Here is a 16,480-nt window from a genome sequence, read left to right on the forward strand (position 1 = left end):
CCAAAAAAGAAAACTCCTCTCAGGTGGGAATATTATGATGGTTGAGACAAGTTTATTGAGAATTTGACAGACACTTCCACAACTTGATGATGACAAACATCATGAGCTTGGTGAAAAATTCAAAAGTAATACATGTTTGGGTGTCAAGTTTCTGCAAATGTCCCCACAAACATCATCCAGGGAAGGCAGCTGGAGGCATCAAGTGGCTTCTCATTTTCTTCCCTTGAGACTCTGGTGCTAGGTCTGAAAAGCAGTGACTGGGAGGTTAATGAGCACATGAGGACCTGGAATTATTCCTCTCAGCCTTGGGAGAGAAAGTTCCATGCCTCGGGTATTTCAGAAAATCAATAGAGAGCAAATGGCCAGAATCTTCTGTAGTCGAAAGCCCCACACCCATTGTAGCCATAGCCAAAACCATAGCCCACTGGGGAGTGGGTGCTGACGTAGCCACAGCCAACACTATACCCCAGGGGGTAGCTGTAGCTGGCCCAGTAGCATCCTGGGAAGACAGTGCTGGAGAAGTTGTTATAGCACGTGGTGTCTGGAGTTGGGGGCCTAGATAGCAATGGAATGCGTTTCCTCAGTATGATGGATTCCCTTCTCTCCATCCTTCTTTATATACCCTGGCTGTGGGGTGTGGCGAAAAACACAAGGGGTCATTTTCATTGACACCTGTTTGCTTCACAAATAGCTCATTAGTTTGTTTTGCTTGCTTAAGACATCTTTACACTTGCTTAAGAAATTTCTCATGTGATAGAACACAGGGGCAGGATTCCTTCAAATAAATTGTGTCCCTTCATTTAAAATACATATTGCAGAGACTTCAAAGCACTGGGTCTTGTAGGTCCTAGATACAAGCGTCTGTGAGCAGGCATTACAATACCAAGAAATTTTCTGAGGTTGTTAACTGTCATTCAGTCCTCTTGCTCTTTGAACGTCCATACCACACAGCTGGAATTCAAAAAATATGTGTTGAATAAATTAATAAATGAAATAACAAATACATAATAAGACTGCCTCAAAATGGAGATATTTCTTAGTATTCACCTGATTAAAGAATTTTTTGCAGTATGCAAGATAAATGCCAAAGAGTTCATTGGAAAGACTCCTTTTTTCGCCTTTATCTATAGCTACCTTGTTTACAAAACTGGATAAAATTTTAATTTTAATTATAGTACCTGCCTGAACTATATTTAACATCACATTTCTAAACCACTGCCTGAACTAATTATCTTGTAATTATTAAAAAAAAATGGAGCTTGTGGATTGATCCTAGAAATAAATTGTCAAATATCATCTGTTGGTCTAATATGCTTTTCAAAGTAAATGTTGAAAATAATAACAGGATAAAAACAGAAATATTAATGGGAAATTTTACCTTAAAATGTACACTATTTTTTTCCATTAGATCTAATAAGACCAGATTATCTAACAAATGTGATGATCTTGTAAAGAGCCAGATGACAATATTAAATCAAAGTTATTTCATTTTTAGAATGATTATGCACCCCAGGATTGGGAAAGAAAATCATTCCTCTCTCTAAATGGAAATTTAGTCCTCAAATATGAATTAAAGGAGGAATAAGATTGATCAAACCCATCTTGGGTCATGCAAGACTTAAAAAATTATTCTCAGATACCTGCATTAATATTCCTTGGAATGGCACTTAAGAGAAAATTTACAGAAAATACAGCAAAAGAGGACATATGGCACAGAAATAAAAAGACACAGAACTGCAAGGAATCATTCTTAGAAAGGCACAGAACAGATACATATGACATACTAGCCCCCAAATTTTTACTTTAGATTTCAGACGTAAATTTCCTTCCTGTTACTAGCAGCTAAGACCTAAATTTCTGGAGGCATATAGAGGTCACAGGCTGACTCCAAGGACAAGGTGAGACACTTGGAAAAATGCACAGCTGTGACAGTGTTTCAACCACTAATTGGTTAATTATAACAGAGGTATTTTTGAAAATACACTGTGCTCTTGCAGCATCCTTGCTCATGAACAAAGCTGTATGGCCACCTAGGGTGATTCAGCATTTAAAATTCAAACACTTCATGTGACTTATAGCTAAATAAGACCAGGAAATTACAATTAGCTTCACTCACAAAATATAAAGGCATTCAACAGCAGATCCTTCTCTAAAAATCATAGAATAATTTATGTCTTATTTCTGCCGTCATCACATTGCCCTGCTCCATAAAGAAAAAAACTGGTAATATTTGAAAAAAGAAAAATTGAAAAAAAATAGCATCATACAATGGAAAGAAAAAAGATTGAGTTAATGTTAAAATTCAGTTATGATGCTCTGTTTAAATAAGTTCCCCCTCTCACTTGCCTACCCAATCAGACAATATGCTAGCTTTGCCCTGCAGGGCACAATACCCAACTCTGTATCTGAGTAGTAATGGTGAATAAAAATTAAAATATGTTGTCTTTTTAAAAACTTAAGTCGTATTTACAAAGAACATTCTGAATTTTCTCTAGAAATTCTGCAGAAAATCATAACACAAGAAAATTTTAGGGAAATACATGATTTATCAAGTTATTTAAAAACAAAATAGGTAGCTAGCTTAATTTTACACTGGGTTTATGAAAGCTTTATTATAGTATAGGTTTATCTAGATGCAGGTGTTGTAGAGCCTGAAGTTTATACAATGTTGAGAAGCCTCTTGATGAAAAACAGTAAACATAAAAGTATAAAATTCAGTACAAAAATAAGCATTTGTTAAAATGATAAATCACAAATTTAAACACTAATAAAAGTCACAAATATTATAAACTTTTGAAAAAATGTTTTTACTACATAACTGCCTGACATGCTTCTATAATATTTTTTCCATAGACAAGTTTTGGGCTCCACCATTTCGAATTTTTTCCTCCACTACTCATTCTACACTGGATGCCATGGGGCTAATACATACTGAGATGTGACTTCTGGTCCTGCACATTCATGTCACAAATTGGTGACATGGTAGAATTGGTGAATTGGTAGAGTAGATGGGAGAGAATTCCTGGAAGCCATCACCATACATGGATAGCTAGCCTAATTAGACACAGAAGTAACTGCAAACCACATAAATCTATCTCCCATAACCAAATTCAACTTCTCCTTAGCTAGATCCCAGAAAGGTCCGTGGTCTCTCTAATGCCTTCCAACTTGAGGGGAAGTGTGATTGTAGGGAACCCCAGGTGGAAAGCAACAGCGGGCTAAACCAATTGCAGTTAAAATGTCTTACTTTTGTGAGTTTCTCAAAAAACTAGGGTCATGTGACATGGAGGTTTGAAAAACAGAAAAAGATTATATTCTCACATATGAAATGACATGGTATTGAACTAATCATTGCTGGGTATTTATTGGTTTAGATAAAGTTCATGACCCTTTATCTTTTAATAACAATGTTAAGATGTTATTTAATAAATAATCTGATTTCTTCTTTCATATTTCTTTGATTTCAAATAAAATGTGACATGGATAAAGATAGGGAAAATTTGATTTTCTACAATGGAGCAAGAATGTGTTGTGTACAGATCATAGAAATAGAGTCAATTCCAGTGTGCACAATAAAACAGTTCTTGTCTTATCAGCTTCAGATATAAAGTTTCCAGCTTCAAGATATTATAATTCATTAAAAATGAGAGAGAAATTACAAGGGAATGTTTTAAATGAATTTTAGAATATACATCAGTGTTATTCTATAATATAAACATTATATTTCATTCTTTTCATTTATTCTTACAAATATTTATTGAGCATCTCCTATATTCCAGGCATGTTGTTAGGTGCTAGAAATCTAAAGACAAATTGGAAATGGTAATTAAATGGAAAAAGATAAATAAATGAAAATGCAATGTTATATGTTCTACCCTGGAAGTCCATACTGCCCTCTTGTAGACTCCAGGGTGTGAAACAGAGAGTAGACAACTCTACGTGATGTAGGGGGTAATGTCCATGGAAAGCTTCATTATGAAAGGGATAGATATTTGAACTGGGTCTTGAAAATGGACATCAGTTAGGAAGATAGTGGATTTAGAGGATATTCCAGAAAGAAGTGTTTGAAGCAAAGTCTTAACAGTGTTAAATAGTACAATGCCTTCCAAGAGACATTGATAATTCAATGGGGCCGTAGCCTTGCATGTGACAGAAGAATTAGTGGAAGTTGGAGCTGGAGAGACAGTCAGGGGACATATGAGACTGTGTGTTTTGTGGAGGAAAAGGGAGCCACTCGTACACTAAGCTAGGGTTGGCATAATCAGTTCTGCATTTTAGAGAGATCACTACCCTGACAGGGTGGAGGATGAAATTAGAAGTGGGAAACCCTGGAGGTATGAAAACCAGGTTTAAAATTGTATCCTTTAGGGATTATTTTGGCTACAAGTAACCAAAAAAAACAAAACAAAAACAAAAAACAAAACGAGCTGAAAGTTGCTAAATGAAAAGAGTTTATTTTTCACAAATAATGGAAAATGAGAACATAAGCAATTCCAGGTTGCTCCAGGACTTGACAACGTCAGGGTTCAGAGGTGTGATTCTCTATCTTCTCATGACTGCAGAATCACTGCAGCAGGTCAATGCTTCAGATTCATTCACATCAACATCTAAAAATAGAGGAGTGAAAAAAAAGGACTTCTCTCAAAGCTCCTGTTCATTGTGCAATGAGCAGGAATTCATTTCATATTTGTCTTCCAATGGATTTCTTTTATGTCCCATTGTCCAGAATTGAATCATATCCCAGGGTTGAACTACAAGGGAAGCTAGAAAAGTGTGTATTGGGCACTTTCTGCCTGTATCATGTGAAGCAGGTTCTGGCAACCTAGAAGAAGGAGGAGGAATAGTCACTGAGATTGATAATCAGTTACACAAAAGCCACTTCACTAACTAGGTGACAGTATTAGCAAGGGGATGAATTTAAGAATTGTTAGGGAGGTAGATTTAACAAGTGGGTTAACAACCATCTATCAAGATCATATCCCTACCAGGAATTCTGATGCAAGACATCCGTGGAAGACACTGTGAGAAGGAATACCAAAGGGCAGTGCTTCTCAATCATTCTCCCATTATGGCATCAAAGTACATTACACATCTTTAGGATACAGTGGGATAATCTGACAAGACTCACTGGGAAGAGACAGCCATCCTGGGAGTTCTGGCACCCCAGGTCCTGTCCAGATCAGCTGGGGGGATTAAGAGTAGCAACATTCTGTCACACCTGTAATTCAGTGCTGAGGTCCTCCAATTGGAAGGCTCTGTAAGATATTTGGGACAATTAGAGATAATAAAATAGCCAGTAGAGACAATATCTAATCATTGCTGCAAGAAGAAAATAAAGAAAATTTTCACGCTTCCAGAATGTAAAGTTATCCCAAGGAGGATGCTTGCTTAGATCCTTGATATAAAATCCTCTTAATGCCTTTGGGTTACTATTATCTGGTAATCAGATACTGAGACCCTCAAAATATGACTTCCTTTCAAGTAATTTACTAACTTGCATACAAAATTTAATTATTGTTGTCTAGGGCCTCATATTCAGAAATTGCATCTGGTTCTTGGTATGAAATTAAGATTTACACGCACGCAGTGAGGTGATACCATCTGAATAAGAATCTCGACACCTAAAAGTCACCCTTGACACCCCCTCCCCTGCATTTGCAAATACAATCTGTCACAAAGTGCTGTTACTTTTACCTTCTAACACTCTCTTAGATCCATTAATTTCTATCAATGTCCACTTCACTACGCTATTTCTTATTGTTTCCTAATGCTACAAATTACCACAAACTTGGTGACTAAAAAGGACACAAATTTATTATCACAAGTTCCAAGAGTCAGAAGTCTGAAATTAAAGTGTTGGCATGGCCAGTTCCTTCTGAAACCTCTGAGGGGAGAACCTGTTTTCTGGCCTTTTTCAGCTTCTGTAGGTGGCCTGCATTCTTTGGCCCGTGACCACTTCCTTTCATCACTCCAATCTCTCACTCTATCGTCTCGTCTCCTACTACTGACTCTGACCCTCCTGCCCACCTCTTATAAGAACCCTTGTGATTACATTGGGCCCACCTGGATAATCCAAAATACTCTCCCCATATGAAGATCTTTAACTTAATCACTTCTGCTAAGCCCCGTTTACCATGTAAGGTAACATTTTCATGGGTTGCCGAAATTCAGAGTGGACAACTTATTCAGCCTGGCACACTACCTACTTCAAGCTTTATGTACCGACACTGCTATGGTGACTGAAAAACTAATCAAGTTCACAGTTTCCCTCCTTACACACTGCTTCCCATTGCCAAAGTGTTTACAAAATGTAGATCTGGTTACAATACAAACACACACACACGCACAAACAAACATTAAAAATATTTCAGGACTTCCCTGGTGGCTCAGTGGTTAAGAATCCACCCGCCAACGCAGGGAACAAGGGTTCAATCCCTGGTCTGGGAAGATCCCATATGCTGTGGAGCAACCAAGCCTGCGAGCCACTACTACTGAGCCCACACACCACAACTACGGAAGACCATGTGCCCTAGAGACTGCATGCCGCAACTACTGAGCCCAGGCGCTGTAACTACTGAAGACCCCATGCTCTAGGGCCTGCGTGCCACAGAACTGAGCCCGAGTGCCGCAGCTGCTGAAGCTCATGTGCCTGGAGCCCGTGCTCTACAACAAGAAGCCACCACAATGAGAAGCCCACGCACCACCACAAAGAGTAGCCCCTGCTCTCAGCAACTAGAGAAAAGCCTGCGCACAGCAACAAAGACCCAACACAGCCAAAAAATAATAATAATTAAAAAAAATTCAATAGCATCCCATTGCTTTTTAGATTTTTTTTTAATCTTTAATCTGACTTAAAAGCCCCCAACTCACTGATTAGACATCATTGACTATCTTAGATCTTCAAATATATCATGTGTTTTGCCACTTTCTGTTTGTTCTACATGGAATTATCTTCCCTTCTCTGTCCTCCTCAACTCCCATCAACCTTCAGATTGAACCTAGTTCAATCACTTCCCTTGGGAGGCCTTTCTGACGTCCCTGAGTAGCCAAAGTCCACCTACACTATCATAGTGGCCACCATCTCCCTCCTACTTGTAGTTCTTTAACCTTTATTTGTGTGATTGATACCTGCCTCAGCAACATGCTTGTTTCATGCTTGTTTCAAGGACAGCAAAACTGACGTCTTTAATCAGCCCTGATTCCTCAGTGCCTAGCTCACTACTGGGCATGATGTAGGTTTTCAATGAATATCAGTTGAATAAATGAGTGAATGAATGAATATTCCAAGTCAAATTTGGCCACTGACTTGCTGTAAGAATTTATACAAATCACTTGCCTGGGTCCCAAGTCTTTCGACTGAAACAGGAGGTAAGTTGACACCCTGGGACTCACCATCTTAGCCATTGAATGATCCTAACATCAAAATTACTGATAAGCTAAGATTACAATTCAACCCTCTCCCATTGGATTTGGTCAATTAAGTATGCAACTATATAGAGTACTTTTGGTCACTGTGTTACACACTCCTGCTAAGACACACTCACGAGCCCCCAGCTGCCATTTTAAAATAAAAAATGCAGTGACAGAATTGCAGAAGAGAAATGTTGAAACCTCTACAAGACATTCCACCACAATAGTTTCAAAGTTTAGTCTGTGCAAGAATCTCCTTGGATACTTGTTTAATATACATATTTTCTGAGCTCTGTTCCTGTAGATTCTGATTGCCTGGGTCTGTGCTGGGGCCGAGAAATCTGTATTTTAAATAAGCAGCCCAAGTGATTCCAATAACATGCTTTGGAGGAATTCCCTGGCAGTCCAGTGGTTAGGACTCAGTGCTTTCACTGCCATAGGCTGGGTTAGATAATTGGTCAGGGAACCAAGATCCTGCAAGCCATGTGGCACAACCAAAAAATAAATAAATAAAGTGCTTTGGTCACTCCTTGAGAAATTTGTACTGTTCAATGGTTAGCCATCTGAAAAGGTGTCCTCTTTAACAAAACACACAACTTAAAATGGGATGAGTATAAAATGGTGAAGGAGAAAAAGGAGATACCTTAGCCAGGATTAATAAGCAGAGTTGATGTAACTTCTTATCATGGACAACTTTGCTCCCCAGGGGACTTGGCAATGACTAGAGACAATTTCCCTTGTCATGACTGGTGAGATGCTGCTTTGCCAGGGATGCTGCCAAACATTCTGCAATGCACTGAACACTCCCCTCCCCCCAGCAACAAAAAACTATCCAACCAAAATGTCAACAGAGCCAAAGTCAAAAACCCTGGTCTAAAGTCAAGATCACATGCAGTTAAATATGATTGCCATGCAACATACCCCAAAAGTGTCACATGACATGGGCCAGAACTTGCTGACCAAGACTTGGGACTAACTTGAGACACAATTTCAATGCCTTGCTATCTCAGCACTTTTGGAGCTAAGCCACATTGTGAGGCTACTTAGTGAATTATCAGAGCAAGCAACTAATTAACAAAGCTTGCTATTTGATGTAGAACCCATGTGGTTTTCTTAAGAAATAATGTGACATCACAACAATGCCTGGATGCATAATAGGCCCACTGACTCTAGTCAGAAGCATTTCACATGTGTTTCAGAATCAATATGAAAAAGAAATTCCAAGGAAAGTACATTTTTTGCTGCAAGCTTTTAGTCACTAGTGGGATCTGAAGGTCCTTTTTAGCATCTACCCTCTACTCCTGCTGATGCAAAATGGAGGAGCTGAGGTCTACTACTTGTGACACAAAGGGAGAGTTAGAGCCAGAAATTGGAAATGTGTATAAAATTAAAGCACAGAACCAACCAGCAAGCTGAGTTAGTGAAAAGGATCAAGTATGAGAAATTATGGTCTTTTGTGCTACCTTGGTGCTAAGACAGACTTGCTGATGAGTAGAAGCATGACATTTCAACTTGCTTGTTAGCTACCCTTTGGAAGGCCTGAGATGCTGTTCTTCTGATGACCTTGAAAATAGTGTTTCCTATCTCAGCCAAACAAAACATGATGGCAAGTTCAATCTACTAAAAGCATCATTTCTTCAAAGTCTTTGCTGACCAAAAACTAAATATAAAAATAAATAAATTTAAATTTAAAAAATTAGGACCTGTGTCCCAAAGATTTCTTTATCTTAAAATTTAAGGGGCTTCCCGGGTGGCGCAGCGGTTGAGAGTCTGCCTGCCGATGCGGGGGACGCAGGTTCGTGCCCCAGTCCGGGAGGATCCCACGTGCCGCGGAGCGGCTGGGCCCGTGAGCCATGGTCGCTGAGCCTGCGCATCCAGAGCCTGTGCTCCACAATGGGAAAGGCCACAACAGTGAGAGGCCCGTGTACTGCAAAAAAAAAAAAAAAAAAATTAAGACTGTTCATTAGGAAAATGTTGAAAATTCTGTCATTGCAACCAAGTGCATAGGACATAGAAGCTTCAAAATGGAAATAATGAGGCATAAAGCAGATTATTAAAGGGGAGGATGATTGGAAAGGGAAGAAAATGGAACAGAACACTGCAATGCAAATATCATTGTCAAAGATAATGTCAGGAGCCTCAGAGGCAAGTCAAGGAATTGAAAAGGAATTGGTGTCTGAGGAATAACGGTATTTTTAGAGACAACCATAATCAACATACTCAGGAGTCATAGAACATTCTAAGTGGTCTCTGCCTGGCAGGCCTTAGAAGCAAGAAATATTTCCATTTATCTAATAGAAAGCTCTCCTGCTATAATTTTAAGTGTTTTTTTTTTCTATTCTCAATAGAAATGAAAAAACATGAACTAGTTTTTCTGTAAATAGCAATAAATAATTGAACAAAAGTACAGGAAAATAATTTTTTATCCTTTCCTTTTTTGCTGAAAATGTTAACACCATTTCATCAACACTTTAAACATCAACAATGAGATATGTCTCCTTCTCTACTTGTTTTGGGATAAGAATCAACAGGACTTGGGCCAGTACTCAAATTGTATGTGCACACAAATCACCTGAGGATCTTGTCAATGTGCAGAGTATAATTTGGAAGAGGAAGGCCTGAGCTTGTGCAATTTGAACAAGCTCCCAGGTGATGCCCATATTTCTTGTCTGCAGACCACATTTTAAGTAACAAGGGAGCAGGCTTTTTCCTCTATGGCTTTAAATAATTATATTAATTCGACAAATAGTTATCAAGTGTCTGAGATACAGCACTGGTGATGGAACATTGAATAAAGCATGGTGCTTGTCCTCAAAAACCTTACAGCATATAGGCTACAGTGAGGGAATCAGACCTACCAATTAATGATGGTGAGAAAGATAAACAGCAGCCCTGAGAACACAAATGGTAAACCAGAGCGTTCCCTGATTCCCACGCACAGAATCTTCAGAACATCAAATCAGACAAGGTCATCACTCTGTGACAATGATGGAGAGAGACAAAAACAAGGCCACTCTGTAGCCATACCAGAGAACAGATGAAAACAAGAACACTGTACAAACCACAAAAATGACTAAACCTCACCTTCAGTGCCTACTGCTTTTTTACCAATGACAACTTTAGTTTTGTTCCACTTCCTCAGTAAAAGTTGTTAAAATACCCAATCATAGAAATTAGGTCTGTTTCCTGATGTTACCTCTGGGAAGTGGACTAATGGTCCCCCAAAGACGTCGCCATCCTAATTCCAGAGCCTGTTAATATGTTATATTACATGGCAAAAGGGCTTTGAGGTTGCTAATCCACAAGCCTAGAGGTAGAGAGATTATTCTGGATTATTGGGGTGGGCCCAATGTAATCAAAAGGATCCTTAAAGTGAAAGAGGAAGGTAGGAGGGTCAGAGTCAGATCAGGGAGAGGGATTTGAAGATGCTATGCTACTGTCTTTGAAGGTGAAGGAAGGAGACACAAACCAAGGAAGTGGGGCAGCATCTTGAATCTGGAAAAGGCAAGGAAGTGAAATCGTCCACAATGAATACAACCCTACCAATACCTTGACTTTTGAACTTCTGACGTCCAAAATTGTAAGAGTAAATTTGTGTTGTTTTAAACCACTAACTTTGTGGAAAGTTTTTACAGACGGTATCCAATCCAGAAGAGACCACTGCCTCCTTTAATCCTCTCCAAAGTCAACTCCTTCAAGCCCAAATCCTAGAACAAGCCCCTCCTAACCCTCTTATTGAGACATCCTAGAGTTTCTCATGTTGCATGATCTCCATCATCACAGTAAGTAATAAGCCCAACTTTGTTTGACTACGATGTGTTCCAGGTGGTCTTGGTTGGTGGGCAGAGAGTAGTGTGAGCACTGCCATATTAAACAGAGGTGAAGCTTTTCAGTTGGAACAAGGGAGGACCCCTGGGGTAGAGGAAGGCCTTCTGAAAGCTCCATAGGAGTTCACTGGATGAAGAAGAGGTTAGAAGACAGCAAAGAACCATTGCAAGAGAAAGGGAAGCATGTTATAACGAAGTAGGAAATGAGACTAGAGAAATCGGTGTTCTTATGAGCCACTAATTGATCTTTATCCTGAAACTGATCTTTATCCTGAAATCAGTAAGTAACCACAAAATAACCAGAGTTTGTGAAAGAAAGTCATGTTATTAGATTGGCATTTTGAGAGATGATTCCATCTGTGGTATGGAAGATGGTTTGGAGATTGCCTGGCAGACCGGATAGGCAGCAGGTGTATTAATCCAGGCAAGAAACGATAACGGTATGAATGGAGGCAGAAATTAGGAGTGAAGATCTGCCACCATTTTGTAGAGATAGTGAGATGGGAAAACATAAGGACTTGGTACCAAAGTAAAGAATGAAGCCTAATAATTATTAAGATTATTTGGCAATCTTATGAAATACTGGAGGACCTTCATAACCTCATTTAGGGTCAAATCAGTAAGCACATAATGAATGTTTTGCCTCTGTTATCAGTGGTAGGATAATGTGCTTGGAAGGAATCAGAAGACCTCAGCTTGATACCCTGGCTCAAGGCTCAGCTTTCCCAGTTGGTAAATATTTACTCACTTGGGAAAATTACTTAATTTCCATCAAATTACTAATGATACCTATTTCCCAAGACAATTGTCAGAATTAAATAAAATTCTATGGATGTATTCTGTAAACTGTCAATCAATATGTACATTTATGTACAGTTATTTATGGCATAAGAAGTGCATTAGGGACTTCACTGGCAGTCCAGTGGTTGGGACTTCGCCTTCCAGTGCAGGGGGTGCGGATTCAATCCCCTTGGCTAGCTATAGCTTGACATTTTCTTTACAAATGAGTGACGCAGCCTCAAACAAATTAAACTTTTCAACACTGGTTTCCTCTTCAGTAATATAGTAGATAATGAAATCTGCCTCAAAAAACCTGTTATTGTTTTATTAAAATTATCTATTTTTGTATCTGTTACATAATTACTACAGGAGAAAAAGAGATAAGTTTTTGTTGTACTTAATCCCTTCTTGTCCCTCATTAAGGTATTTATGTTAGATTCAAGATGACAGGTGGACCAACCATACAGATTTTTTTCCTTCCCCTTCCCTAGAACCCATTAAATTATAGCAAAGGCTGGAAGCCAACAATGACAGAGAGAATTGTAGGGACAACATCAGTTGAGGGGAGATTACCTAAAGGTCTGGATGATGGAAAGGAGATGAAGGGAAAACAGAAAGAAGGAGAAACTATGAGAGGGGACTACAAGCAACAGTAAGCTGATCTTCCCTTCAAATTCCCAGGGAGGACTGGGCCTCAGAACACTAAGAAAAATACCAGGATTGGGGCTGAAACAGAGATAATGTGGTTAAATGAAAATCTCATTGAAGAACAGGGTGAGGTACTAGGGCAACTTGTGTTGTCACTTGAACTTTAGAGCAAAACTTTAGATCTTTACACAATGGCATTTGAGGACCTCATCCAGCCTAAAGGTCAGCCACCCTCTCTTACCCTAAAGTGAATTCTGCCTGTCAGTGAACTTTTCCCCATACCCAGAGCTCCAGTGCAGCTCGTCAGTGTGTCAGTATTAAATCTGAAAGAATGACTGACAATCATAGCAATGACTGTTATAACATATGAGAGGATAGAAATTAGCATATGTAGCAATGATACCATAGCAATAAGTACACTTAACACCTATATCATAGTTTCTAAATACCGGTCTTCACCTAAGGGATCTAGTGCTTCCATGACTGAAGGAGAAAAGTTCAAGATAATCCTGGAATATCTTGTTGAGCCAGAAAAGAAGACATTGATCAAACAGCACTGGGAGCCATTTCTGAAGGACAAAGGAGCCAGCATGAAGATGTCCCCACTCTCCAAATCTGGGACAATTTGAGCATCAAAATTAGTAATAATGATATGGATGGTAACACATTGAGTAAAATAAGAATCCTCAAGCCCATATTGATATAGATATTGATACTAATAAATAAGCACACAAAAAATAAGTGGGGAGAAGAGAAATTTCTTACGTAGAATGCCAAATAATAAATATAGAAGGAATTAGAAAATTGTGAATGGATCCTTAAATATTGGTGAAAGCTTGATAAGGAATAGAATAAATATTTACATAGTGTCAAAGTATCAACACAAATTAATTATTAATTACAAAGGGAGAAATAGCAAATGTGCAGTGAAAAAACGTGAAGGACACTACTTTCATCAAGTGATCAAGGTAACCACCAACCAAATTTACATGAACCAACATAAAGTGTCTCTTGATACAATGCAATGAAAAGGATACAGCGTCACTTCTATGGCATTTCTACCAAAAAATGCTAAACATGAATCTAATCATGAGGAAAGTTGGATAAACCCAAATCAAGCTATATATATATATATATATCTTATAGGCTGTCTCATATTTTGGGTCCTTGGAAGGAAATGAGTGGATAATCATTTATAACACGTTAATTGGCATAAAATAGGAGACTATTAAATTTCCCATAAATATTGAATAAAGTATATTTAACTCTTAAGGGTCAGAATTGTGTTTTATTTATCTCTCTGTCCCCAAATTTTAGGACAATGCTTGATGTTGTATCTACTTGGTGAGTGTCTTTTGAATGAGTATCTCTTGAAGATACTCAGTGTCTCAGGCCAGAGACTGCTGCAGGTTTTTACAGCACCTCAAGTTTTAACACAGTGACCAGAGCCCAATAACTTCATACATAAATGAAGTTTATATTGGACTCTACAATATTTTGCACCCATAAAGCAGAGATTCAACAAATCAATGAACAGTTATTGAGCATCTTCTCTGACACAGACAGGGGTGCAAAAAATACTTGATACATGAATGCATGAGCTTTCATTCAAACAGAGCAGAGGTTTCTCAGGAAAGAAGATAAGAAGCATTTTCTAAGTGCGGACCACATATCATTTCAAGTGCTTCTGATGGCAACTATCACTCCAAAGAACAAATGCTTCATTTTAAATACAGCTATACATATAATCAGAGGTGAAGAAGGTAGGAAAAATAAAACCCATCAATCAAAAAGGGAAAAAAATACTATGTGATTTTAGCTGTCAGCTTCCCTTTACTGACCAAATCTTAGAATGTCTTAAAAACAGAATGCCATAACTCAGTCCATTTAGTGAACTTTTTCCAACAGTTTATGGGGTTCAAATCTCTCTAGGACTGAGTTCTATAAACAGCAGGAAAAGGGGATAAAACAAAATGGAATTGTGTCACTAATGAAAGGAGGAAAGAAATGTTTTTTAACATTCAACAACTAAGAAATATTCCTGTTTATAATCAGCATAGAGAAACACTGACAACTGCGGTATACAGACTATACAGTTGACTCTTGAACAGAGTGGGTTTGAACTTCAAAGGTCCACTTATATGTGGATATTTTTTAATAGTAAATACTATAGTACTACACAATCCACAGTTGGTTGAATCCACAGAGTCAGAGAGAACCTCAGCTACAGAGGGCTGAACATAAACTATACATGGATTAACCCCCGCATTGTTCAAGGGTCATCTGTATTTGGATTAAATTTAGAACTTTTTTAGGGAATTTTTAAAAATTGAAATCTCAACATAAAGGGACAAAATTATTAGGCATCACCCTATCTTGCTGTACAGTCTGAAATCAGAATAAGATTTGATTGAAGTTCACCATTACAGGTTGAAAGTGGTTGATGAGTACAAAAAACAAAACAAACAAAAAAAGCATCATAAAATAAACAACCAGAACAAAAATATTTGTGCTAAATGAATTTGATTTATTGAGATGAACAGCAAAACCCCTTCCTACTCACACCTAATTGTAATGCATTGATGTTGATGTAGAGATTAATGATACATGGGCAGAGCAATCATAAGAGACAAACTGCCTGCTTCACTAGTAAAAATTCAGGTATATTGGAAAAATATATCTTGCTTTAGCTGTAGATGAGTACCAGTTCAGCATTTTATGCCTGGGTGACTTGTTCAGCATCATCAAAGACCAGGATTTCAGCAAGAAGTCAGCGAGAAGATGGAAGATGTATCTCTCAAGCATATCTGGAAGCAGGAAGACAGACTTTGTTTTTCAGGTTGTTCTGTGCAGAGTAATGATCGAAGAGTCCTGTAGTCATCTGCAGCCATGGTCCATCAGTAAGTGCTGTAGCCAAAGCCAGAGCCAGAGTCCCATGGCCGGCAAAAGCTGCCACCATAACCATAGCCTAGGTTGCTAATGTTGCTACCACCAAAGCAGTAGCCCAGGGAGCTGTAGCCATTTCATCCATAACCGTAGTTCAGGGGAGAGCCCAGGGGCATGACGCAGTTCAGGAGTGTGGCTCTGAAGGTCCTGTGGAAATCGGTTGCCTAGCAAGGATTACCTGGGAAGTAGCTTCCACAGCAGAAGTAATGAGTCATGGTGGCAGGAGTTGAGAAGGATTTGGATAGATTGCAAAGAGCAAGTTACCCAAGAATGAATGGAGTTCTTGTCCTGCACAGGGCCTTTTATACCTCAAGCTGGTGGGCATGACATGCTTGTCTAGACATCTTATGATAAATTTGTATAGATAATTCTATTATTGTTAATAAAATGCATATAAAGGAACCCACAGACTCACTGCCCACATTTTTGTTGGCTTTTCTATCTGCAAAGGAATGTGTCATATCTTCAAAGCCAGCGGCCATCCTTGACACACAATTGAATTCTTTTCATCCGTGTTCCATGGTTTAACCCATGTTCTGATTGCATCATGTGAGACTCTTTAAATCCTCTGATTATAAACTCCTCCCAACTGATATAGCTAAACTAAAAAAAGCTTTGGCAACCATGTAAACACTTCTACAGCTTCTTGAAATTCTCTCCATATGTCATTCAAAAGCATTGGTATACCAACTGTTTAATGGGTATGGAGGTTTTTTTGGAGTAAAGAACAATATTTGGAACTAGAGATGGTAGTTGCAAAACATTGTGATGTACTAAATACCACTGAATTGTTCACTTTAAAACTGGCTCATTTAAAAAAAAAACTGGCTCATTTTATGTTATGTGAATTTCATCTCAATTATTTTTAA

General features: G+C 38.5%; 2 protein-coding genes across 2 annotated transcripts; both read right to left on the reverse strand.

Moving 5' to 3' along the window:
- Nucleotides 1-344: 344 nt before the first annotated feature.
- KRTAP8-1 (keratin associated protein 8-1) lies at nt 345-608 on the reverse strand (the record flags this gene model as incomplete). Its single annotated transcript, XM_082655352.1, has 1 exon — nt 345-608. One exon carries the CDS (start codon nt 606-608, stop codon nt 345-347), a length of 264 nt encoding a protein of 87 aa, XP_082511478.1.
- Nucleotides 609-15,562: 14,954 nt separating this feature from the next.
- Nucleotides 15,563-15,826, reverse strand: KRTAP7-1 (keratin associated protein 7-1; the record flags this gene model as incomplete). The annotated part of the gene is given in 3 exon segments (XM_082655667.1): nt 15,563-15,688; nt 15,692-15,775; nt 15,779-15,826. Coding segments are annotated over 3 exon segments (258 nt in total).
- Between the last annotated feature and the right edge of the window lie 654 nt (nt 15,827-16,480).

Source organism: Grampus griseus (genome assembly GCF_964374135.1).
Source record: "Grampus griseus genome assembly, chromosome: 5".
NCBI classification, from domain to species: Eukaryota; Metazoa; Chordata; class Mammalia; order Artiodactyla; family Delphinidae; genus Grampus; species Grampus griseus.